General features: G+C 50.5%; 7 protein-coding genes across 7 annotated transcripts; 4 read left to right on the plus strand and 3 right to left on the minus strand.

Annotated features, from left to right (window-relative positions):
- Positions 1-166: 166 nt before the first annotated feature.
- Pdw03_4778 (uncharacterized protein) lies at positions 167-594 on the minus strand (the record flags this gene model as incomplete). Its single annotated transcript, XM_014675334.2, has 2 exons — positions 167-349; positions 430-594. The coding sequence occupies 2 exons, from the start codon at positions 592-594 to the stop codon at positions 167-169; spliced, it is 348 nt and encodes a 115-aa protein (XP_014530820.2).
- A 760-nt stretch (positions 595-1,354) lies between these two features.
- Positions 1,355-2,710, plus strand: Pdw03_4779 (putative cation efflux protein; the record flags this gene model as incomplete). The annotated part of the gene is made up of 2 exons (XM_014675333.1): positions 1,355-2,402; positions 2,469-2,710. The coding sequence occupies 2 exons, from the start codon at positions 1,355-1,357 to the stop codon at positions 2,708-2,710; spliced, it is 1,290 nt and encodes a 429-aa protein (XP_014530819.1).
- A 1,986-nt stretch (positions 2,711-4,696) lies between these two features.
- On the minus strand, positions 4,697-8,358 carry Pdw03_4780 (Exo-1,3-beta-D-glucanase, putative; the record flags this gene model as incomplete). Its single annotated transcript, XM_014675331.2, has 4 exons — positions 4,697-7,341; positions 7,397-7,704; positions 7,965-7,994; positions 8,339-8,358. The coding sequence occupies 4 exons, from the start codon at positions 8,356-8,358 to the stop codon at positions 4,697-4,699; spliced, it is 3,003 nt and encodes a 1,000-aa protein (XP_014530817.2).
- An 863-nt stretch (positions 8,359-9,221) lies between these two features.
- Positions 9,222-10,749, minus strand: Pdw03_4781 (Pyridoxal phosphate-dependent transferase, major domain; the record flags this gene model as incomplete). The annotated part of the gene is made up of 3 exons (XM_066100834.1): positions 9,222-9,672; positions 9,765-10,147; positions 10,261-10,749. The coding sequence occupies 3 exons, from the start codon at positions 10,747-10,749 to the stop codon at positions 9,222-9,224; spliced, it is 1,323 nt and encodes a 440-aa protein (XP_065956234.1).
- Positions 10,750-11,972: 1,223 nt separating this feature from the next.
- Positions 11,973-14,692, plus strand: Pdw03_4782 (Zinc-binding dehydrogenase family protein; the record flags this gene model as incomplete). Its single annotated transcript, XM_014675329.1, has 2 exons — positions 11,973-12,521; positions 12,590-14,692. 2 exons carry the CDS (start codon positions 11,973-11,975, stop codon positions 14,690-14,692), a joined length of 2,652 nt encoding a protein of 883 aa, XP_014530815.1.
- Positions 14,693-15,759: 1,067 nt separating this feature from the next.
- On the plus strand, positions 15,760-19,137 carry Pdw03_4783 (Ankyrin repeat protein; the record flags this gene model as incomplete). The annotated part of the gene is made up of 1 exon (XM_014675328.1): positions 15,760-19,137. The coding sequence occupies one exon, from the start codon at positions 15,760-15,762 to the stop codon at positions 19,135-19,137; it is 3,378 nt and encodes a 1,125-aa protein (XP_014530814.1).
- Positions 19,138-22,071: 2,934 nt separating this feature from the next.
- On the plus strand, positions 22,072-24,031 carry Pdw03_4784 (Pyridine nucleotide-disulfide oxidoreductase, putative; the record flags this gene model as incomplete). The annotated part of the gene is made up of 3 exons (XM_014675325.2): positions 22,072-22,085; positions 22,161-22,182; positions 22,283-24,031. 3 exons carry the CDS (start codon positions 22,072-22,074, stop codon positions 24,029-24,031), a joined length of 1,785 nt encoding a protein of 594 aa, XP_014530811.2.
- Positions 24,032-24,573: the final 542 nt, after the last annotated feature.

Consider the following 24,573-nt stretch of genomic DNA (forward strand, 5'->3'; position numbering starts at 1 on the left):
AGAAAGCTACCGCCACGAGAACAAGACTTAGGGCCATATATTAGAGTGCACCCAAGAACAGTGAATGAGCAATTACAAAAAGAATCCAGAGAACCAAGTAGCAAAAATCAGAAAGGGTGGCCCATCAGAACTCATCTAGAGCCTGTCCACCCAGATCCCGGTCTCTCTACTCAGAGTCATTGGATGCGGCGACCAGGTCACCGTCACTGTCCTCGTCGACGTCCTTGTCAGAGTCATTGGCGGTAGCGGCCGAAACTATCTTCTCCATTTTGATATTAAGACGGGACCACTGCTTCTGAACAGTGTTAACCGACTTGCCAGCATCTGTGGCAATGGCAGACCAATCGATCTATAAGAGAGCTCAGTCAGTAAATGTTATGTTATCATGTGTTTGATCAGACAAGGAAAGCACATCTGAGAGACACCTACCTTCATGCCGCTGGACATTTTGACACACTTCCACAGGAACACAAGCTCTTTGTCGGCAGCAGTGGACGAGGTTTTCGCAGGGGAGACCTTGACAGGGGTCCGTTTTAAAATACCTGCTTTGACTGGCTTGATAGCTTTCTTGGGGGTGGTTGGTTCTTTAGCCATGTTGATCACGAAGATTTTCAGCTTTGAATTGGGCATGAATGGGTTTGCAAACAGAGATGAGATGAGATGAACCAGATATCTGATAGATCGGTTGGGGAAGGAAAGAAGAGAGAGGAAGACGAACGGAAAGGGTTGACCCTTTAATAGTGGGAGCTACTGCGTTGCGTTGGGGGTACAGTTGCTCTGACGAAATCGGTAGCAAACATCAACGACTTATAGAGACACGAGATCTAGTCAAGTCACGGTTTCACATTCCGGCAGAGATCAAGCCGCATCTGCCAGTAACCCATGTCGAACTAGGAAGATAGACCCCCAAGGCCCGAAACAGGAACCGAGGGTTTTGTTTTGTTTCTCACCCCCCATTCGATTCAATTCCGAAGAACCACATTATCCGAGTTATCATGAGAGCCAGGGAACATCTATTTCAGCATCTTTATCAGACCTTGTTCAAGGGCCATTAGATCTTCAATGATGATAGCCCAAGGACCTGCAACAGGGTAGGGGTGTATATGTCAAACGCCCTGCCAAGAAGCTAAGGTGGGGCGATCTTCGTGATAATATAAGCACTGCCGCGATTTTCCCAGGTTGGAATTTATCTCTCCCCTTGCATGAAAGGATTCATTCATCTCTTCCATTCCCCTCCCCATTGATCTAGTTTATAATGGAGGACCATTTGCGTCACAGTCTCTCCAACCACCCTCATGCCTTCCAGAGCTTGCATCTTACTCATAGCAGCTCACCGTCACACCGGACCGACAGGATGGCTCCACTTTCTATCAACGAGGGGACCACAACCGCCCTTGAGCACGAGCTCACCACTGTGCAGCAACATCGCAGTGGTAGTTCCAGCGACGAAGAAGGTCAACCTCCGCCACGTTACACCCCTGAAAGCGATCCATTCCAGCTTGCCTCGAAGCTAAAGACCGAGGATGAGATCCGACAGATAAAAGCCAACACATCGCGGAAACGGGACTCCACTGCAAATAAAAGCCGGAAAGTGGGTTCCATCGTGAAACACACTGCGCGTCTTGGACAGCAGGCTTTCATCACCAAGAAGCTGCAGGGATTCTACGAGTCCCAAAATGAAAACATCGAGCGCATGCTGAAGCCTGTCGAGGAGCACCGACGTGCTGCCCGCGAATTGAGCGTCGACAATCGTCTTAAGTACCGGATCGCAGTTTACGGTAGTTTTGCCGCGAACCTACTTCTCTCGGCTATCCAGATTTACGGTGCCGTGTCATCCGGGTCGCTCTCTCTTTTCACCACAATGGCTGACGCTGTCTTCGACCCCATGTCCAATCTGACCCTCCTGCTATGCAATAAGGCAGTCAACCGCGTTGATCCACGCAAGTTCCCGGCTGGAAAGGCCCGAATTGAAACCGCTGGCAATATTTGCTTCTGCTTCCTCATGACCGCCGTCTCTTTCATCATTATCGCCTTCTCTATTCGCGAACTGGTGTCGGGATCCCAGGAAGAAACCGACTCTTTCCACTTACCTTCCATCCTTGCCGTCGCCGTCGCCTTCGCCACTAAATTCGCCCTCTTCTTGTACTGCTGGGCCCTGCGCAACCAGGTCTCGCAGATCCGCATTCTGTGGGAGGATCACCGTAACGATCTGTTCATCAACGGGTTCGGTATCCTGACCTCCGTCGGCGGCAGTAAGCTGCGTTGGTGGATCGATCCTATGGGTGCTATCATTCTGTCCGTGCTGGTCAGTGCGCTGTGGCTACACTCTGCCTATGGCGAGTTCCAATTACTCGTCGGCGTTACTGCCGATACCAAGATGCAGCAGCTCATCACTTATATCTGTATGTTCACTTCTTTCGGTTTTTCGGTGCTCTTGGTAAAAAACATTCACTAACATTGCCTATCAGCCATGACCCACTCCCCCGCCATCACTGCCATCGATACCGTCCGTGCATACACCTCTGGCCCTCGCCTGCTCGTCGAGGTGGATGTGGTCATGGACGCAGAGGCATCCCTGCGTGCCACTCATGATGTCGCCGAAGAGCTCCAGATCAAGCTTGAGTCACTCCCCGATGTTGAGCGTGCCTTTGTACATGTTGACTACGAGACCACCCACAAGCCTGAACATTCTCTGAAAAAGGAGCTCTAGACTTTTTGCTCGACTCCATTTGGACTTGCTTTTTTTCCATTTAGGATACCTTGGCCTCTTATTTATGATGATTTGTGCCAGGATTCTGGAACTGGAACTGGAGATGGAGGGATGGGGATTAGTCCCAAGATTCTACAAGGAATCATACCAGCCAGAATAGGCGTAGGAATTCTGATTCTTTGGTTTTATCCGAGTCCTACATGAAGTTTGCATTTCCTTTCACAAGCATCTCTGCCTTGACCTTCTTCAACTCTCGCCATAAGAATCATTCGATGTTCACTTGAACTCATCCCTCAATTTTTTTGGGATTTCTCACTTCTCCGTCATATTCAAGTTCTCGTCGCCATTTTGTGAATCCTTCACATTCACGACCCTTAAGCCATTCTGTGGCAAGAATACTTCTCACTTTTCTTCCTCCCTACTCGAATCACTTTCCGCTTATCCTCTCTACGGCACTCAGTCAAGTCACCACACTATGGGATCCCTTCAGTGTGACCCCACCTCGCCCACCTCTGCGACCTCACCAGCATCTCCGACATTTCCATCCGAAATTCCCACAAGGGTCAACTCCAAAAGGATAGCCCTTCCTGCTCTAAAATCCGCCCCGGAAAGGGGCAGTTAAAGCTAGAGGGAAACAGTACTCATATATCACGGCCTTCATTTGTCACTGGGACGACGACAATACTCTTGCTCGAGAAGGCGGAGAAATTCTTGCCCATATGATGGCTGACATTTTCGGAGTTACAAGCCAGACATATGTAATGAAGAACAATTATCCTACTCCAGGCTAGGATCTGAGAGAACGTCTTCGCCAAGAAGGTTGTGTCCAAACGCCGCATCGCCTAACCAACCCTCTTCGTCTCCTTTTATTCCGGCCATGGCACAAGCAATAACCTGAATGAACTTTCCTTTGCCGCGACCAAGAAGGAAAAGCTTGTTCCATGGCGGACTATCGAGGGCGAATTGATCTACCCCATATCTCCTATGGATACCTTTTGCGTTCTTGATTGTTGGGTTTCCGGTACTGCTATTGCAAGTAACCCGAGGACAACTCATATCCTAGTCGCTTGTGGCTCTTCACCATTTGCGCGGTCCCGTGGAAAATGGAACAACCTTTCTACAGCGAGTTACCCGGGGTGTCTTGCTCCGAATGACCTGGGAGGCGTATGCTCGGATCCTATCGACTGTAGAACCAGAGCCACTGCTCCCAGTGATCCGAGCCTCCCTTATTCGAACATAGGAACTCCGGGAAGTTCCTATCTTACCAACTCGAGAAAAATATGCCGTTCCGACATCGGCTCCCGAACAAAACATGAACTATGATTTCCTTCCCTTGTCCCCCCTTGTCCCTGTCTTACTTTTCTACGTTTTTGCTATTTGTTTTTTTTTTATACTTCCCAGCGCTTGATTTCAGCCGTGTATTACTTGATTATAGTCAGGAGACTTTGGGTAATAGAATTATTTAACATAGAGAGTCACCTCAATTGTCCCAAGGCTTTTCAGATTAGCCTATACTATGCACATTTATCGAATTAACCGTGGAAGAACGCAGAAAAGGATGAAAGAGTAGCCGCACTTGCTGGCACCGACACGGGGATCTACCTGGCCCGGCGCGAGGGACAGAGAAGCAGGCTAGCATTTTTGACGGGTAAGAGGAAGCTACAGGGATGTATTCTTTTGGCGTTGTGTCTAACCACATATATATCACAGAAAGGAAGAAAAAAAGTCTATTGATGATCCCATGAAAAAAGAATCAACAGGATCCAGTGGTATCAAGCGACCTTAGAAGTGTGAATCCGGCATCCGAACAATCTAAGGAAACGATTGCCTGGAGTGAGCATAAGGATAGGGAGATGGGGGAAGAGAGGGACATTGCATCTCGCACAAAGGTGGGGAAAAGTACAAAAGATAGAAATGGTATTGTTTACAACAATGGACGGAAATGAAAATGAGGATAAGGATAGAGCTCCAGAAGAGAGGAATGATCTAAGCAGACTGTTCAAAGAGAGCGATAGTAGAGCAGAAGTTGCTCTTGTTCGGCTTCTGCGGGACGAGAGACCGACCACTGGACGAGGTAACCATGTTCACAGCAGCCTTCGTGCTGAGACCATACAGCTTGACATCCGAACAGTCGACCTCGACCATGTTCTCCTGGCAGTCCTCTGAGTTGAGACAAGACTGGGCGTAGTTCTCGAAAAAACTGTAGAGACCGGCACCATAGACGAAGACGTCCGAAGAGCTGAGAACACGCAGACCCCAGGACTTGCGGCAAGAGTTGGTCTTGCAATTCGCAAAGTCAGGGTCATTCCAGGAATTTTGTGGGGTGAAGGGGGTCAGCGAGGTCGGGTTGGACTGGTAGTATGGAGTCTCGGATTGGATAAGGCCCATGAAGACGTTCTTAGCACTCGAGACCTGGTAGTTGTACAGCTGGTGGTGCTCCGAGGAGGTACCCCACAGCCAAACGGGATTTTGGGACTCGATGAGTACACCACGGCCGGTGTAGACGTTGATCTGGTTGTGATCCTTGAGGTCAAGCTCGTGATCGGCGGTCCAGAACCAGTTGTTCTCGAGATAAGCACTACCAGTCTTGGTAATGTGCAGGAGCATGAAGGCGGCCATACAATCCATGTTAGGGGTCGTCTTTTCCTTGGGGGTCTTGGGGCAAGTGTCACTCTGCAGCTTGGTACCAGCGGCGCCACCGATGCGGAAGTGGACATCCCACATACCGGCAGAGCCTTGGGAAGCGCCGGCAACGTTCCACTCCATCAGGATAGCCCCCGGGGCTGGGCCCTTGGTAGTGATAATGAGGTCGCTCATTTCGACAGAGCCGGTGTCACCCTTTTGGCCGACTTGGAAGACAGGGACGGGGTTCTCTTGGTCCGCGAAATTCTCGCCGTGGGCCATAAGCATGGGCCAGATCTCACCAGTGATCTTAATGTCCTTGGGAACCTTGATGGTGGAGGTGATGACATAGGCACCATGATCAAAGTAGATGACCTGGCCATCCTTGTAGCTGTCAAAGATCTTCTGAATAGCCTCGGTGTCGTCAGTGGTTCCGTCACCCTTGGCGCCAGCAGACTTGACGCTAACGAAGGAGGAGGCTGCGACATCCTCGTACAAAGGCTTGGAGCGCTCAAAGATGGCGGCCCCTTTGAGCAGGCTGGCGGGCTTGGGAGCAGTCTTCAGAGCGCTCTGCGTGCGGGCAGAGGAAACAGCAGCTACGGCACCACAATTGGCCGTTCTGCTATCGCTGCTGGACTGGGGGACCTGGCTAACTTGAGAGCCACTGCTAGAAGTTTGAGTAGGCGGAGCAGCGAAGGTGACAGACACAGAAGGTTGCTGAACCGAGACAACACTGGAGGGCCAAGACCCTACAGGCACCGCGGAAGTGACAGGGGCCTCGGTGGAAGGAGCAGCTACGGGAGTAGGCTCGGGGACATCAAAAGCCTCTGAAGTGCTTACTCCGAGAAGAGACAAGACACTGTTCAGTGCGGGAATGGAAGGAGGGTTAATAAGGCGATCCGTATCGCTGCCGGCACCAGCACCCGGTGCGGGCGAAGGAGAGGGGGCGGATCCGAGCGATGCAGTTCTTGCAGGGGCAGGAACATCACTGCCAGCAAGGGTGGCGCTGGGAAGGCCATAGGAAGCGGGACATGCAAGAATGGTCTCCGTAACAGTCTCAACGACGATAACCAGTTCAGGCTCAGCCTGGCTGGCGCGCTTGTTGACCGTTTTGGACGGGGTGTAGGTGTTACCCTGAACCCAGTTTTCGACGACTGATCCACCAGCCAGGATGGTCTCGCCATCAACACCAGCCACAGCAACTTTGGAGCCAGAGAAGTCCACGTTATCCAAAATCAAGTCACCACCGCCAACGGGGATGCTCTTCTGGGTCCAAGCAGTGACGATACCAATGGGGGTGTTGGTGAGCTTGCTGTCCAGCATCAAGACGGAGCCAACAGTCTGATTAGCAGGAGAGGTAGACATATTCAGCCCGACCTCGCAGTTGTTGATCCTGACTGACTTAAAAGTCCAGGCCCAGTTCCAGTTCATAAAGATGGCAGTCTGCACGTCGTTGAAGACCAAATTACGAGTAGTGAACTGTTGGTTACCCAGGAACATTCCGTAGTTACCACCGTTGAAAGTCAAGTCAGACATAAAACCACCAGATCCGTTGTCCATGAAGACACCCTGCTGCTTGTTGGCTTCACCACCACCCTTAACCATCTCGAAACGAATGTTCTGCAAGCTAGTGGCCTGGCCGACCTGCCAATGAATACCGGCACCGGAGCCAGCGGGGACGCTGGTCAAATCAATGACCAAGTTGCGAATGGCGCGGAAGAAGTTGTTCTGATTGGTGAACCAATTGTCGCCGTTATCCTCGTAGGGATCAGAGTCAATCACAGCCATGCCGGCGAACTTGGCGGAGGCCTTGATGATAGGCAAATCGACAGCATCACCGACGATCTGGGTGTAGTAGTACTGGACAATGGGCTTTGAGACAACATAGGTACCAGGCGGGAAGTATACAATAGCAGGAGTGGTGGTGGAGGAATCACAGCCTTTACCACAACGGCCTCCAGAAGAAATCGCCTCGTTGATAGCCACGGTGTCGTCAGTGGAGCCATCACCTATGATCTAGTCAGCATAATGCCCAACGGAAAGATGTGTGGATAATTGACTGACCCTTGGCGCCATAGTCCTTCACATTTCGGAAAATCTTATAGTCTGGACTCTTGGCAAAGGGCACAATACCCTGGCGCTCAACATTGGCGACCCAGTAGCTCGAGGCGGATCTCTTTTCAGTAGCAACCAACACGTTATTAACCGGAGAGATGGGAACGGCGACTGGCGCAGCTGCGACCAAAGAGGCTGGCAATCCGAGTAAAAGGATGATGTGAGCGATAAAGATCGCGAGGGATGTCTGTAAAACGGCCATGTTGACAATGGAGAACGCTGGACCAGCAGCGAAGTATGAAAAAAAATGGAGAATTCTAAAGAATGAAGATAATTCAGCAACCAGCGCTGTAAAGATTGGAATAAGAATCGAGTTCAACGCTTGACCAGCAGCGATATGCAGAAAGAGAGTAAAAGAAGATTTAAAGAGTCAACCTCCAGATGCACAGTTCCTTCCCCAAAAGGAGCGAAGACAAAGGGAGGGTGTCAAAGAAATGAATCGAAGAGAAGAGAATGAACGAGAGAAGAAAAAAAAGACAACAATACAGAAATAGGACACACTAGAGAGTCATCATACCTATAAATCGAAGCGTTTACAACCTTCCACCTTTCAGCCAATCAAGAAGCACTGGGGCCCTCACGTCCACCACACCCCACCAATCACAATCCCACAATTGGCGACAACGTTGGACTTGAAACACGACAGCCTGAAGTTGAAACGCCGAAACTCTTGCAGGTTCATTCGGCGAAATAGCGCCGTCAGTTGTTTCGAAGTGCAACTTAGGAGGCACCTTGAACGGTACGGGGTATATCCAACTCCAATGAACAAACAGCCTGCTAAATGAAATAAAAGAGTACTCAGGGTCTACGCGCTATATAACTAGATCCATAACTCAAACAGGGTATGCCAGATTATCCATTCCAATCATCTGAGATGCAGGTTCTGCTCACAGGGGGAACAGGATGAGCATTGCACGTTGTCGCGTATCACTGTGCCCTTGAACCGAGTGGATCCCCCTGTATAATAGTTTGTCTGCGGTAATTCAATAGTGCTAGTGATGGTAGTTTCCACCGGTGATTGGATTTGGAAAATATCGCTGGTTCATTCCGGTTGCTTCATATCGCACGTTCGTGTCTATGTTGGATGTCTGAATCTAGGAAATGTACACATGTAACACGGATGAGACTCGACGCCTCGAGTCAAAGGTGAATATCCCCCGCGTGTTGGCAGGGGGCGTTCATCAGGTATGGATGAACATTCCGGGGTGGAAGGATTCCTGATGACGGAGAACAAAAAAAAAAGCAAAAAGACACAACAGGACGAGGCCACGACATCTGGAATTCCCAAAAGGTCAACTCTAAGGGTTGGCATTTGGTGAAAGAGAGAGAGAGAGAGAGAGAGAGAGAGAGACGGGAAAATGTCAATGCCAAGCTTTGCTTCCCCTGAGGCAGGATCAAGACCCGCTCGAGATTGGCCCTTCTGATCCTTTCTACTGTCTCGGATCTTATACTTTACCCCCTGTTTTTGCCGGGATTACTCCGTCCATCTTTCAAGGTTTCAAGACGTGTCAGGTTATGTGTTCATAAATGACATGGGCCAACTCAGGTTCGCATCATAGCATAGTGCCCTATGCAGAGCCTCAACATGTGAAACGGAAACTACACCCCAACTCGAACGGCTTAGATAAGCTGGCGAGGCGACTTTTGGAGATTCTCTATGTACTTAAATTTCATCCACCACGCGTCTCTAGTGGACACGGTACGGACCGTATTCTGGTCCAGCTGGCGTGGCTCCGAAGTGGCGCGGATCCATATCCAGCGCCACCACAATAACCTAGACCTGGGTACGAGTCATACGATTGAGAACACGCGCTAGCCTACGTATCCCCTCGGTCAAATGAGGTGGCTCTTCCCACGCAAAACAGAGGCGTAGATGATCCGCAAACCCCTCATCAATCACCCGGTCTCCGGGGACCTGGAACACATGACCAGGTGACACACGCAGTTTTTCGTCGCTCTGCGCGAGCTGGACTACGTCGGCGGCGATCAACGGCGCCGGTAGACCGATCCACATAAAGTATCCTCCGGCGGCGGGGCCCGGTGCTGGGACTGTGACGCCCAGCGGGACGAGATGCTCGAGGACTGCCGATAGCAAAGTGTGGTAGCGCTCGGCGTATTTCGGTTGGAGGACGTTACGGATGTGGTTTGGTACGCCTGTGGGGAACATCTGGTCAATGATAGCGGCGGTTAGATGGGAAGGAGCGCCGCCCGATCGGGAAGAGCCTCTGCAAGCGATATCGGGTCAGTTTGAAACTCCGAATCCGAGAAAAAAAAAATAAAAAAGGAGAGTCAAGTCATCCCAAGCAGTATCGCGTACGTTTGTGATAATCCATACGCAACTCTTTCCGACGCCTCGGCCCAGCCGGTACGGGCCCCAGGTCCGATCAGCTTGCTGAAACTACCGTTGCTTATTGTGTGTCCCCATTCATCCAGTGGACCACCGTCCAAGTAGCGGTCCACGTCGATAAGGCGCGGACTACACGCACGGTTACCGTAGAATTCCTCTCCTGGCGTGGCCGACCACCAAAGGAAATCGTACACATCATCCGTGACGATCAGTGCATCGTACTGGCGGGCGAGGCGAACGAGCGCTTCACGTCTATGCAGCGACATGATCTTCCCTGAGGGATTTGCGAAAGTCGGCACAGCATAGATGATATGCTTGTAGATCTTGCGCCAGGGCCTAGGCGGTTTCATTTTCTGCAGGGAAAGAGGGGCAAGGTCAGCCCGGGACTCAATAAACGATGGCACAGTAGCATGGCACGGTGCCTCCCGGTCATGTCAACTGAGTCATGGGTCGAGGACTGTCCTACCGGCTCAGTATTTCCATCGCGCAGAGCAATCTTTTCCGCGGCGCGCAACCCGTTCTCCAGCACCGCTATGTCAACACCCTCGTCATCTTCGGGGATTCCACGTAGACGCCCGGCGAAGCCGGCGTCGTCCATGATGCGCGCAGCCAGGTGGTATGTCGGTACGACCATCCATACATTTCGTGTGTAGACCGGATCTGTGAAGGTTTGCAGCACGCAAGCTAGGTTCTGGCTCGCCCCGCCGGTGATACAAATGCGCTGTGTTGAGATGGGCTCGCGCTGCTGGTAGAAATCGCTCAGCCATGCAGCGATGTGTGTGCGCAGCGGCTCGTATCCTTCATCGGGACCGTAGAGAAGGGCAGGGTTTGCGAGGGAGGGATTGGAGAGTACGGTTGTGGCGGAGTGGCGCAGATTGAGCGCGGGGAGGAGCGCGGGGTTGGGCCAGCCGGTTAGGAGGTCAATAGGCTGGTCGGGGGGAACGGTGTGTGTCATGCTAGGAGATTAGAGACGATCGTGGATATTAGGTGCGCACGTATAAGTTAACACTCATTAATGTTTGGGCAGAAGCTTGGGCTTCCACGGATAGAATGTGGCGGGTGGGCACCGTATATGAGAACGGGAATTGAATGGCTCCAGGGGGTCAAACAAGTACAGGAACATCAAAATTGACTAGTTTGGTTTATAGTGAGATGTCTATATACAAATATATTGGAATCGTGTCAGGATAGGTTTTATGTGTTACAATTTAAGTAGTAATTTTTTTCAAATATACACGTAGAAAGTGCCCTAGTGTTATCTCAATATATATCGATATAATATACGGAGTAGACATATAATATAGAGATATAATATAGACATGTATATATGGGCATCGAGGCACGTCATTGAAAAGTGTCTTGGCGATACCAACCTGATACGCACTTGTATCCTCCAGTTCGCAAACCTTGGTGGGATCTGTCGGATGGCAGCGGCATGATCGTGTTTTCTACATGGACTTTTACTGGATGATCATGGGCATGTTGGAGTAAAGTCTCCATGTTCAGTTAGTTTTTTTTTTTCTTCTGTCCTATCCCGGATCAATGTAGTGGGCTGACACATTATGTAGATGCAATTTTCAAGTAATTCTCACGTATGAAAGAATTGTAAATGTGATTGCCTATTTGGTTGTATATCGATACGGAAATCTCTCCTGTATTTAATTGGGGTCCAATCCAAGACATGCTCAGCCAGGGAACCACTCATAGTTCTATTATTGGCAAGTGGTTCGAAGGTGCTCCGTCTTTTCCATCTCTACGTATTATATGAATGGTAGATGTATTCCGTTGTATTCTAGTGTTAAAACAGTAAAATTAAAAGGTAAAATAAAGTAAGGCTACCATGTTATCTTTTTTTTTGATTAATCAAATTAATCCGTACTTCTCCTGAGCTTCTTCTCCCTGTGCATTTCTCTTTCCTGCTTTGTTTTTTTTTTTTGTTTGTTTTGGATCTCAGCTCAGCCTCATCCATTCCTAGCACTGGAGTGAAAGACATCAAGTTTACTGTCATTCTTCCAATCCCTCCCGCCGATCCATTCCTCGGCCACCTAAACTTCCGCCTTTCTATCACCTGCCAAGTAAACTCTTCATTCCTCCAGGGCTCCCATGCGGGCTTGACCTTCTCTACTGGGTCGTCTTCCTCCCCGATAAATCTATCCTCCAACATCCATACCACCTACGATGTTGTCGGCTCCCGTTAAGTCGGCGAGGCGGATCTCGTCTCTGTTTTCGTTGGGATCCAAAGATCGGGACTCCCACTCCTCGACCGTGTCTGCGCCAGTCTTGAATTCCTCGGAAAACCCCATTGACAAACGACACCAGAGTAGCTCAAAACCCACGCGTCATGTCTCGACCCCAAATGCCATCTACTCTTCTGAGCCCCGAACCATGCCTGACAACCTCGACATGGAAGGCTTACCCCCGCCACCTTCACTTCTGGCGGTGAACCAAGATCTGGCCAGCAGCGCGCCGAGTTCGCTCGTTGGCAATCCGCAGAGCAGGGGGCGCGATATGACTAGGCCATCCAGCTCCGGAGGGCTGGCTATCCCAGGATCGACCCCGGATTCTCGCCCCAGCACACCCTCATCGAGGCGCAGAAGTTGGATGCCCGGTCGTTCGCGCGGCAGCTCAATCGATAAGCGGCAAACTCCTATGCTTCCGGCTGCTTGGATTGCAGGACTGGACCAGAAAGTCGTTTACGATCTGAATCCATTGTCCACAGGAGAACAGGTATGCATATGGGAGTCTATTCTGATTTGAAGTGTGCCAAGTTGATCTTTTGTTTTGCTACTTTCCAGATCCAGGAACTATGGAACGAGCAAGGCGACACCTATGTCTATTTGTTCCCCCAGAGCGCCGGCCGTGCCCCATCCTTCAAGGTCGATTCCACCATCTTCGCCGAATCACCGTCCCTCACCTATCTAGCCCGCGGTGAGGATGGTAAGAGTGGGCTTGAGCAGCCAACCCAAGCATTGTCCCTCGACACAACCTCTCCCCCCATGTCACCACTGGACAGTCAGCCCGAAAACGACAACGACAGCGCGGGAAGCCAAAGATTGGCATTCGAAGATACAACTGAGGAAGCACAGGAACTCCATCTTTATCTCCCCATTCCGCTGAATTGTGATGTATCCAACCCGCAAGCAAAGCTCACTCCAGAAGACACAGAGACCCTTCTTTTGTTCCGCAATCTCTTCGCATTCCTGCTCGGCCAGTCTTTGATTGCCTCACCCAAGTCATCCACTCTTTTCTCTATCTTCATGGACGTCGCAGTCCTTTTGGCCCGGTTTGAGTTCTCGAACTTGGATGCGTCCAATTTTGGTGAGACTGCCACCTCCAGTTTCAGCAACTACTGTGAAGAATTGCGCCTTGCAGATGTCCGTCGAAGCAGGGAGAAGACGATCGAGGCCATTGTCTTAGGTGAGCGCCTGCGCTACTATCCGCTCTATGTTGAGGGCTTTGTCCATGGCGTTGGAAAGCTCGATGAGATCAAGCAATTGCGAAGCCCTAAATATGCATTTATCCATCCCATCACGCAGAAACGTTTGGAGCGCGCGTTCATTGACCTCGACACCCGTCTGCGCGGTCTCTATGGCAAACTGGAAGATTTCGATTTCCCTTCGGTTTTCTCGGGCGTCGCCAACTCGACTACGTCCGAGGAAAGTAAGGTGGTGCGCTTCAAGAACTGGAAGACGGGATTCCAAGAATTCCGCCGCTTTACTATCCAGTACTATCGACAGAAGTACGGCTCGTGGCCGCCCAAGGCTCGATCAAAGAAGAACGAGTTTGAGGAAAACGGGCTGAATCGTCTTCTCCTTTTGGATCTGTACCACGACTTCACCGATCTCTACGATTTGATGGTTGACAGGACGTCCCTTACGACGCGTACCATTGATATCTCGGGCGTGAACAATGAGTCATTAGAATCATCCGATCCAAAGCAAGTGACCCTTCGTGCTTTGCGGCAAGTTCTTTCCGAGTACGACCGAAGCACACCACCAGTGCTTCCTCCCATTCCATTCGACATTCCTCAGATTCCGTCGCTGCAGCCCTTGCATCGGAAACCGCTTGATGCCAAGAAGGAGGCCAAGCAGAGTGCTAAAAAGCTCAAGGACTCCGACATCAACGCTGTTTTGATGGCATCTTATACCCGGGAAGCCATGCGACCCACTCCTTTCATTGAGAGCTTCATGCAATTCGAGCGTCGTTCGGCGCACGGCAAGAATGTCACTGATCTTACCGACCTCCGATGTGGCCAGTGGATCTTCCTATATGCCGTCATTCAAGCCCTCCCCATGCTGGTGGTGGATGTCCCTGATGTGCACTTCAATGAGGGTGTGGAGTATTTCCTCTGCATTGCCCCACGTGGCGGTGCTCCCTGGATACAAAACGACACTAAGACTTCTCGCAGCTGGTTCGGAGTTGCAGGTGGGGCTGGTGTTGTCAGCTTGCCATCTGACGTAGTGATCAATGGAGTGGAAGGTGTATACCGCCGCAGTCATTGTTGGCAAGTCGCCGAGCAGTGGGCCGAGGCAGGCGCTCTTCTCGATCCTCCTATGATGGATGACGCCACCTATGATGATGAGGAGTCCTCTATATCATCACCTTACCAGGGCCAACCATCGTCGGCTGGGTCCTCTTCGGATCCTTACCCGAACCCTATGATGGCCCCAGGTGGGCTCACAACTCCCCCTCCAGCTATTCCACGAACCCGCTCGCCTACCGCTGCCCAACGATCTGAGCATCGCCACTCATTCTATCCTGGATTGGAAGCCCTGCCTCTTCCCGCAGGTGTTGCTCCCATCGAGCCTCCCACTCGTCCGCTTAGTCGATTTAACCCGAACATGAGTTTCGACGATATTCTCAAGGAAGTCCCGCAGAAGGACAAAAAGAAGCATTAAATAGCAATGTCCTGTGTCTTTTCTCTATGATTAGATTTCATGGCATGAGGACATGGCTTGCATATTCAGAATACCAACTGTGTGACTCTGACTACCCTCTTGATCCATTTTCTGTTGATATGTGCATCTTGTGACGCGAACTACTAGGCTGGGTCGGCGTGATGCACAGGGAAGCGAAAGCCAAAAGCGGGAACCTTTAATTCATCGGGGGCAGCATCCATGGAGAAGCACATCATAACTATCAGCATATGGGCATCGGTATCTCCAGAGGAGGGGTTTTTCGTTTATTATCACCTTGTCATTCTAATTTTTCTTGCTGCTTTTCTTCCCTCTTCGCCTCGGATTCCCCCTGTTTTCTGTAGTTTGTCACGCTGGAAGCTGCCTGATAGAAATAAAGATTCTAATGTCTGTACAATTCACTGTACGAGGGTTTACTTACTTCGACGTTTCTCATAACGTAGTATTTTTATTTGTAGTTGTGCCATTGAGTTCTCCCGGATCCATGGTTCTGGCTTGAGTTACCAGATTCTTTATTTTTGGTTGACACCGGGCCTGTGTCTCTTAGATTGGACCTTTCAAGTTGCCACACCCTGGAATTATCTAGAGTTTTATGGAATTTTCCTTAATCCTTCCCAACCAAAAAACCTAGCCTGTCAATCCATGAATCCATGCAAATGCCGAGGTCAAACCCACTAAATTAGACAACACGAGAGGGATCAGCCACACAGCCTCTTCCCTTTTGTCACCGTCGGTTACAGATTCCCCCATGAGATTGGGGGCCAAGAAAAGAAAGGACCTTCACGCCCGCAGATCTCTTCCGGACCGAGCAAGGGCCGTTTGCTGTTGTCACTTGAGAGATTTACTCAAGTCTACTCCGTAGCTTTGTCCAATTCCCTCTGACCTCGTACTTCACCTTATCGGGGGGAAAAATAACCAAAGAGGCTCAATCAATTTAAAAAAAAAACAACCACCGACAATGGATTAACGACACCGTATACACAACAACATACGATAAGTAATCTAATGATCACGACTCCCCTCATAAATTCACCTCGCCACTACCCGCCATGCCGCCCTCCCGCTCCAGCATAACAAGCGACAGCCACGAGCGTCTCGAGCCTCGACTCCTACGCGCCGCAGAATCAAACGACATCGACTCCCTCAAAAAGATAATCTTCCTCGCCCAAGAGTACAATCAAGTAACCGACAACTTCCTCCGTATCGGATTAATGCGCAGCGCCGAACGAGCTTGCGTCGCTGCAACAGAATATCTCCTCATCCTCGGCGCAAAAACAGACGTCCCCTCAAACCGCGCCTCACCACTTCTTCGCGCAGTCGAACGCGACCACTATGAAATCGTCCGTCTCCTCCTCGATCATGGCGCCAGCCCAGACTCCGCGGATAAAGACGGTCGCACCGCTCTCATGACTGCCGCATGGAAGAATCACACTGATATCCTGCATCTGCTCATTATGCGCGGCGCGGATGTGAACAAGCGCGATCTGCGCCAGAGGAATGCGTTGCATAACCTCGCTGCTGATAAGGCTTGTCGGTGGGGGTGGGGGGATGAGGCTGTGAAGTTGCTATTGAGGACGGAGTGTCTTGTTGACGGGGCTGGGGGACGAGATGAGCTTGGACGTACGCCATTGCATTGGGCGTGTGCGTCGGGGAATTGGAGGCTGGCGGAGATGTTGTTGACGAGGAATGCTGGTGAGGGGGACGGGGAGGGTCAGAGGCCCGGGCCGGCGAAGATCGATGCGGTTGAGTTGCGTGGTAAGACGGCGTTGCATGTTGCTACAGCCCACGACAGGGCGGATATCGTGCAGCTGCTGCTTGCGCACAAGTCGGCTGTAAATGCTGCGAGTGATGGTGGCTGGACGCCGCTTCATAATGCCTGTGATAAGGGGTGTGTGGAGATTGTCCGGATTTTGGTCGGCGAAGGCGCGCAGATCAATGCTCAGCTGTTGAATGGTATCACGCCGCTGCATCTTGCTGCGCAGGGGGGTCATAAAGAGGTTGTGGAGTGTCTGCTCGAGAGACCGGATCTGAGGCGTCGGGTTAGGGATAATTTTGGCAGTACGCCGTTTCTGCGCGCGGCGCAGTTCAAGAGGAAGGATATTGTGCTGTTACTTGCGCCGTTTAACAATGTTGAGAGCCTGTCTGATGATGTGAAGGACGCTTGTGCGGCGTTCGATGCTACTGTTGTTGATTTTGGAAATTTCCATAATGAGAATCGGGTTAAGCGCATGTCGGTGTTTAATCTGCTTTATGGGAGGGATCAGGAGAATCCTAGAAAACAGGCTATTACTACAGTGCCGGCTGACAGTCGTGGCACTGATTTCCGGTGGATTCACTTACCGGCGAACAATATGGCGTGGGTGGAAGCTCTGCTTACCAAGTCTTTTATTGAGGAAGGGGCGCATGATGTTGACGGGTTCAAGGGACTGGAAAAGTCTTTCAACTATCAGCATCGGGGTCAAAGGACGCACTCGCACTTTATGCGGCCGTTGTGTCAGAATACGCCGCGGACGATGCTGCGGCGACACGAAGAGGAGGTTTCAGAGGAGCCTGTTTCCGAGAGTGTGCAGGCGAAGGCCATGGATAGCACTATTCGCAAGCAAAAAGGCACAGGCGGCAAACCTGACAAGCTGGATTCTTTCTTCCACGATGAAGGGGCAGGCTCACATGGAAAAAAGAGCAAAAACAATCAGAAGCGTGGCAAGTCCAGCAGCGCACCGGGAACTCCCAGACAGGAGACGAAAGGGAAGTCACCGTGGGGCCAGAGTGAGAAACAGGCGCGGTCATCACCCCTGTCTTCATCAACATTTTGTAAAGACTCTCACCCTCTGGTTTCTGCAGGTAATGTCTGCGTGTTCATGCCGTATCTACACTTCGAGACCACAGAGCGCAGACAAAAGATGCAGGATGCAATCTTACGAGCGGAAATGCTGGAGTTTGTGTCCAGTGGGATGAAGCGAAGGCGCACAAGAGACGAGATGCTCATTGACGCGCATCTATCATCCTCTACGACCTCCCTCCATATTCGCCGAACGCTGGACCAGTTTTTCTACCCAAACATCGATACCAAGAGTCGGGATCAGGATCAGGTGGTGTATCGTTACCAAACAAAAAGCCCCGGAATGGGGGCAGATCCCAAGATATTCATGGTTGATCAACTGTGGATGTGGGTTTTGGGCACGAATCTGATTGTAACGGCCTTCCCGCAGAGATGGGATCAGCCCAAGAATGACCCGCTTAACGTGCTGGATGGGATCATCGAAGACATCAATTCCAAAACCCGAGACCCGGTTAAATCAGTGTATGATCTGGCCATGATAATCACTAATCGATGCTCGGGAGTCTTCGATCGACACCGCTTAGGCGATGAAGAGTACCAGTTTTTAGATATGTTCGAGTCATCCATCGGTATAGCCACAGACAAAGAGACCGTGCTTTTTAACCAGTTCAATCACGCCTCCGGACAGGCATCCGACTGGTTGAAAAGTCACCGGAAGCTGAACGGCTCCTTCAGCTCTCCGCCCAAGCCCCACAATGGGACGAACGAAAGTAGCAGCTACTGCGACGAGGACGGCCAGCCACTCTTCGTCGACCGGCTATTGGACATCGGACAGGAAACCGATCTCCTAGCCGAGACAAAGGACATTCGAGACGAGCTGAACATGATCCGGACAGTGCTGGAGCACCAAACCAACGTGCTGCTTGACTTCCAAGAAATTGTCTGCGAGACCTACCAAGGCCAGCATCGGTCCCAATTTGAGGTCAAGAAACGGTTCAAAGACCAGCAGCGCATGATCGACATGCATCTGAAGGATATTGACCGCATGGATAAACAGGCCGAGCGCATCTACCACTCCATTACGGACCTGCTAGATCTTAAGCAGAAACACGCCAACGCTTTTGAAGCACGCTTTGCGCGTGATCAGGCCGCTGGTACAGCCCGCCAGAGCAAGACAATTATGGTCTTTACTATTGTTACTATTGTCTTCCTGCCGTTGTCGTTCATCGCCTCCATCTTCACGATCAACCTGAAAGAATTCGAAAATTTGAACCTCGGTTACGTGGCAATTTTTACTTTTGGTATTGGCTTTGCAATTTCGATTCCACTTGTCTGGGTCGCTCTCATGGTTGATGATATTGGTGGTTTCTTCCGTGTGGGTGGTCGGCGCTGGCTGTCTAACCGGGAGAAGGTGCCTGCGAGAAGTGAACGGGGCGAGGCAATACTCCAGGCTTTGGAGATGGAGAAAACGACAAGTTTGTCGCGAATGAGGAGGAGTATCGATGGATATGGTGGCAGTCTACTACCTGTTTCTACACATGGCACAGAGACATCAAGGCGGCCAGATCTATACGTTGGTGGATTAAGCAGCGGCACTGTGCGAAAAAGTTACGATCTACGGTCTAGTGTGGACTACAGGTCACGATGATATGATTTATGGCATCTAATGATTGGATGTTTTTTCTTGGTATTGCCGTTGTTTCGATTTTTTTGGGGGAAATTTGGATATACCCGTCTTCTATACAGCGTGAGAAGTTGTTGAAGTTCTGATCAGAGTTGAAGAAGCTTGGACGAGAATTTGAAATGGTCTGATTGGTAAAAGGAACTAGCCAAAGGACTTACTGTATTCGCTCTCTAGCTTAGCTGTATCACATCTGAGCACTGCTGGCTTCCATGCTTTCCATCCCTTAAGATCTTAGCAGGATGGCACATATTCATGACGACCATAGCAATAAGCATCAGCAACTCATCAAAGATGTATAAAAAGGTTTCCAGCGTCATGGGGTGGCCATTGTGACCCTCCTTGTACTCCAGCAGGTGGAAAACAGACCGCACTATTATCAAGAAGCTGACAATATACAGCCCAATGAGGATGGTGAACCAGTTGCGCTGTTTCCAGCCATTACAGCGGGTTCGATCGCGCTCTGACTATGATATGAGGGTTGGCCGACGCGAAATTCGGAATTTAAAGATCGTCGTGACGATCACAAGGAAGCCAATGAAGAGAAGCTGGATGACAAGGTCACCGATGGTTAGATTTGAGCCTACTTCACGCATGGAGCCTTCCGTGGACACAAGGCCGCCACCTTAGATGAGAGTTACTTAGCTTTCATTCTCTTAGTCCCTGGTTGGCCATTTGTCTGATTTGATGAAAGTGACTTTACTTAACAGCGCATTGTAAGAGAAACGAGGCGACATCTCCTGTTGCGAAGATCTTGGTCATCCACTGGACGGGTATCATGCTCAGGTGCTCGGCCTCAAGGTAGGCCACCGTTCGCCCGAGGGTCATGTAGATAGATGCCGTGTACAGCGGCGGGCTGAGCAGGATAAATAGGGTCTGCAAGGCACACAACGGGATTCCATGGAAGTTGTCATGCGAGACAGCTCGGCAGATGTGTCCTAAGATCTGGACTGTATGAGTTGAGAGATTGTTAGTTAGTGTTGCTTTTAAACAGTTAAGTGAGTATCCTCACATATAGATTCCGCCAGTCACGAATGTAATGAAGTACCAACATCAAGACCTTCCAACTGAAAGAATTTGTTCGAGCGTTCTTCTTGTCATTTAGGAAACGTCTTGGCTTTTACGCGGCTCAGACAAGCGATGTGGGGGCGTAGAGGCGTTTCCGTCTCCGTCGCTCCATTTCCGCATCTCGGATGGATTGATCTCTCTTCCCTTTTTTTTATAACCTTGATAATGGGCCCAAGGAGATCACATCGCAAGTCGCGCAATGGTTGTCCACAGTGTAAGGCACGAAGAATAAAGGTATGAGGAACACCTCCTGGCTTGAGCGTTTGCTAACCAACGCAGTGCGATGAACAATGTCCATGTACGAACTGTACCAAACATGCTATTCACTGCTCCTATGTTGACAGTGGTATGTCGAATTCGACTCACACGCGATACACTCAGTCAGAGTCATTGGAACCGTCTTATGTGCCTTCAACATTGAATGTAGAGTATTACCCGGCGACTCCCGCTGGGAACTTCGACGTTCACAATGTCCGTGGTGTCTGTGGTGTCCGCGAGGACCGAAGAAAGGATGATCCTCTAGATTGCCGTTGACAAATTCCCAAAACAGATTGGAAGGCTGATTGAGTTGGTAGAAGGAAGCCATCTTGAAGTGGTCGATTGATGCAAATTGTGCAACCTGCGAGAGTAAATGACGAAGAAAAGCGAAAAGTGAATACACTTGATCTGATATTAGAGATATGCACAGAAGCAAAATGCTGCTCTTTAGATATCATGGGTTATACGCAGGCAGCCGTTTGAGTCGTCATTCCGAAAGTATATGTCAAACCTCAAATACGGCCTCCCTAGGCCATAAACAGGAACCTTGTTTTTGTTATGGTCTAGTGGAAAAGTGCGCTGTATTTCGTTCAACAGTATACGTACCATAGATCTGCCTAGCCATGTGCATCATTTTCACGCCAATTCGCCATCAGGGCTCGGAGACCAAGAATTGGTCCTGGTGTAGTAATACAAGGGTCACAATAATTTATTACACAGCGATTCAAAGACCTACTAGAACCTAAAACTCGGGGGGCTAATGAAGGCACTTTGATAAGGCTGAAGATGTACAGCGGAGGAAAAAAGACCGTCCCGATTAGGCAATCTGCCCCTAAATCCGACCTTCTGACTCAGACTAGGACTGTGCCACAAGACGCCACGCATGCATGTCATAATTCTGAGACATACATCACCGCCTTTCCCACCGCCTCTGAAATGAAGGCAAAATCTCGATACACGATAATTGGATGCGAACGGACAGATAAGTTCGCAAAGCCTCACGCCATTTGCTTAGATACTTTTGAGACCTATTTTAACCGAGAAAGGATTGAATTCGATTAACTCCAAGTGCCGAGGAAACTGGGTTCTCAAATCCTAGAACACAAGGGCATCCGCTGGACCGCGGAAGAGAACGTGAGAGAATAACCCGGGACCTGGTTGTATCCTTGTTGCCTCGAGATCAATCCACAGTAAAAAAAAGCCTCAAGTCGCTTAAACATGGGAGGTGCTTGAGGTAACTTATGACGCATTTGTATGATCCATGTGATATTGCCAAGCCCTAGCGCAACCCCATCGTATGACGCTCCTATTGAACTCATAATATCTTCGTTTTCTCCTCTGTTCTTCACCAACCTCCCCCAAACTCAATTACAGCTGAAATGAATCTGTCAAAACTCCTCAGTGCCATGTGGACAGCATGTGCCTGAAGCTCCCGATCGTCTCCGACGGCACGTGCAGCTCGTTCTTATCCGCAGCTCCGAAGGGTCCCGGATGTCCGCGAGCTGGACAGATTGAGTAGTAATAACAGTCCTCAATTCCCGAAACGTTCACGGGAACCCGAGTACCCGAAGCACTATGGATCCTACCGAGTGGGCCAGGCTCGAGATCCGCGCCGGATACCTCCTTTCTTTGCCCTGCAGACGGTGAGGTCATCGATGTGTCAGCGGAATAGGGAAATCCTTCCTCGTGAGCACCACTGCCGCATTTAGACGGCATAATTTAGTGCTGAAATGAGATTGTTTTTAAACAAAGAGCACCTTCGATCTACTGACATACACTGAGATAGTCCTGCATTATCATGCAAACCCGGCCATTGAACGCGATGCTCCCTCTGCGGCGCCAGACCCTGCGCAAACGGAACCCGTTCCATCCCCTTGCCCACCCTTTTAATATTACACACAAATCTCCTCCTAACATTGCTCCCGCTATTCATACACCAGGCTGGAGATGCCTTGCAACACAAGCTGAACAGCCCTCTACAGCCCAGGAGTTAGACACGAAAAAAGAACGAGTCGTCATTCTTGGATCCGGCTGGGGCGGATACACCCTTTCGCGGAGGCTTTCTCAAAAGACCTATGCACCTCTCATAATCTCCCCTCGCTCATACTTTGTTTTTACCCCTCTCCTCACCAACACGGCCAGCGGATCCCTTGATTTCTCGAACATAGTCGAGCCCGTGCGCGACCCGCGCGCCAAAGTCGACTTCATCCAGGGAGCTGCGCGTGCAGTTAACTTGAAAAAGAAAACCGTTCTATGCGAAGCAACTGTCGTTAAAAGCGGTGTTACCGAGTCACCTCGCACGGCGGAAGAGTACCGAGGAACCGAAGAAGGCCCGGAGGCCACGAATAAGCAACCAATGCAAGCACATCTTCAATGGGAACAGGGAGAAATCTTCGAAGTACCCTATGACAAGCTTGTCATTGCGGTAGGCGCCGTCAGCCGCACGTTTGGGACACCAGGGGTGCGGGAGAATGCAATGTTCTTCAAGGACATCGGGGACGCGAAAAGGGTCAAGCGGCGTGTGCGGGAATGCTTTGAGCTGGCCGTCCTACCATTCACTACCCCAGAGATGCGAAAATGGCTACTGAACTTCGCGATTGTTGGAGCTGGCCCAACCGGTATCGAGCTTGCAGCATCGCTGCGCGATTTTATCTACTCCGACATGATGGCACTATACCCGAGTCTTAATGAAATGCCGAAGATCACCTTGTACGATGTTGCGCCCAAGGTGCTTTCAATGTTCGACGAGTCGCTTTCACGCTATGCGATGGAGACTATGACGCGCGAGGGTATTGATATCAAGACCTCCCACCATGTCAAAAGTTTGCGCTGGGGCGCGCCCGGTGCGCCTCCGCCATACCACATGGATCCTAAGCGTTGTCTGACTCTTACAACCGAGGAGGATGGTGAACTGGGTGTTGGTATGTGTGTCTGGGCGACTGGTAATGGTATGCCCAAGTTCATTACCGAATCGCTTGATTCAGTCGAGGCATTCCCTACAGACTCAGTTCATAGCATTGAGGCCTCCTCAGAAGCACCTCAAAATCCTGAAATCGCATCGTGGAAATTCAAGAAAGCTCCCAAGAACGGGCCCCTTCTTGTCGACGGGCATCTGCGTGTACAGCTGCAAAATGAAGCAGGCCAGACAGCCGTTCTTCGGGACGTGTTTGCGTTAGGTGACAATGCCATGCCAGAGAACGGTGCCCCTCCTGCAACGGCACAGGCTACCAACCAAGAATCGAAGTGGCTGGCTGATCGCTTGAATAAAGGTGATCTGGCCCAGACCCCGCCGTTTTCTTTCCGCAACCTGGGCACGATGGCGTACATTGGTGACGAACGGGCATTGATGCAAATACCCCACAACGGTGACCGTGCCTCCAACAGTTTCCTACCGGAAGGGATCAAGGGTCGTACTGCATCGCTCATTTGGAAGATGGCGTATATCAGCATGTCTATCAGTTGGCGCAACAAACTCCGTGTGGCTTTCCGGTGGACGTTGAATAAGATCTTTGGTCGGGATGTTTCGCGGTTTTGAGGACATTGTAGACACGGATTAACTCTCTTGTCTAGTTAGAATACAGGGAAATGAGGAAAATCAAGTCCAAGCTTATTGATGGGGTGACTACCTGACTGACTAGCTGTACAATGAAAGAGGGTGTGATCAAAATCCCCCCCCCCCCCCCCCCCCCCCTGTATTCCGTGGGACTCGTCAAATGGCTATGGAGAGCCCAAAGGCTCAGCCACGACTTTGCCAAAGAGCTCACACGAGAAAGCCCGGTTTGATGTGGGTGAAGCTGCATGGGCCTCAATAACTTGGCAATGTTGATGTCTTCATGCATAGGCGAGGTACCCAGGTGCTACAGGATTCTCCGCCTACGCTGTCTCATAGGGACTATGGTGAGATGGTGGTCAAGAGGGATGGGGAGAGGAAGAAGGGAAGGGATGGACTGAGGGTGGGAGCCCTTTATATTCCCCAAGCACCTTCCCAAAGTGGACGGTTCCCTTGCACCTTCCCTGATTGTCAATGTCACATGTCCACCTTCCCAATCGATCCATTTCTCACAGACGGTCTTTCCA

The sequence above is a fragment of the Penicillium digitatum genome, chromosome 1 (assembly GCF_016767815.1).
Source record: "Penicillium digitatum chromosome 1, complete sequence".
Classification (NCBI taxonomy): domain Eukaryota; kingdom Fungi; phylum Ascomycota; class Eurotiomycetes; order Eurotiales; family Aspergillaceae; genus Penicillium; species Penicillium digitatum.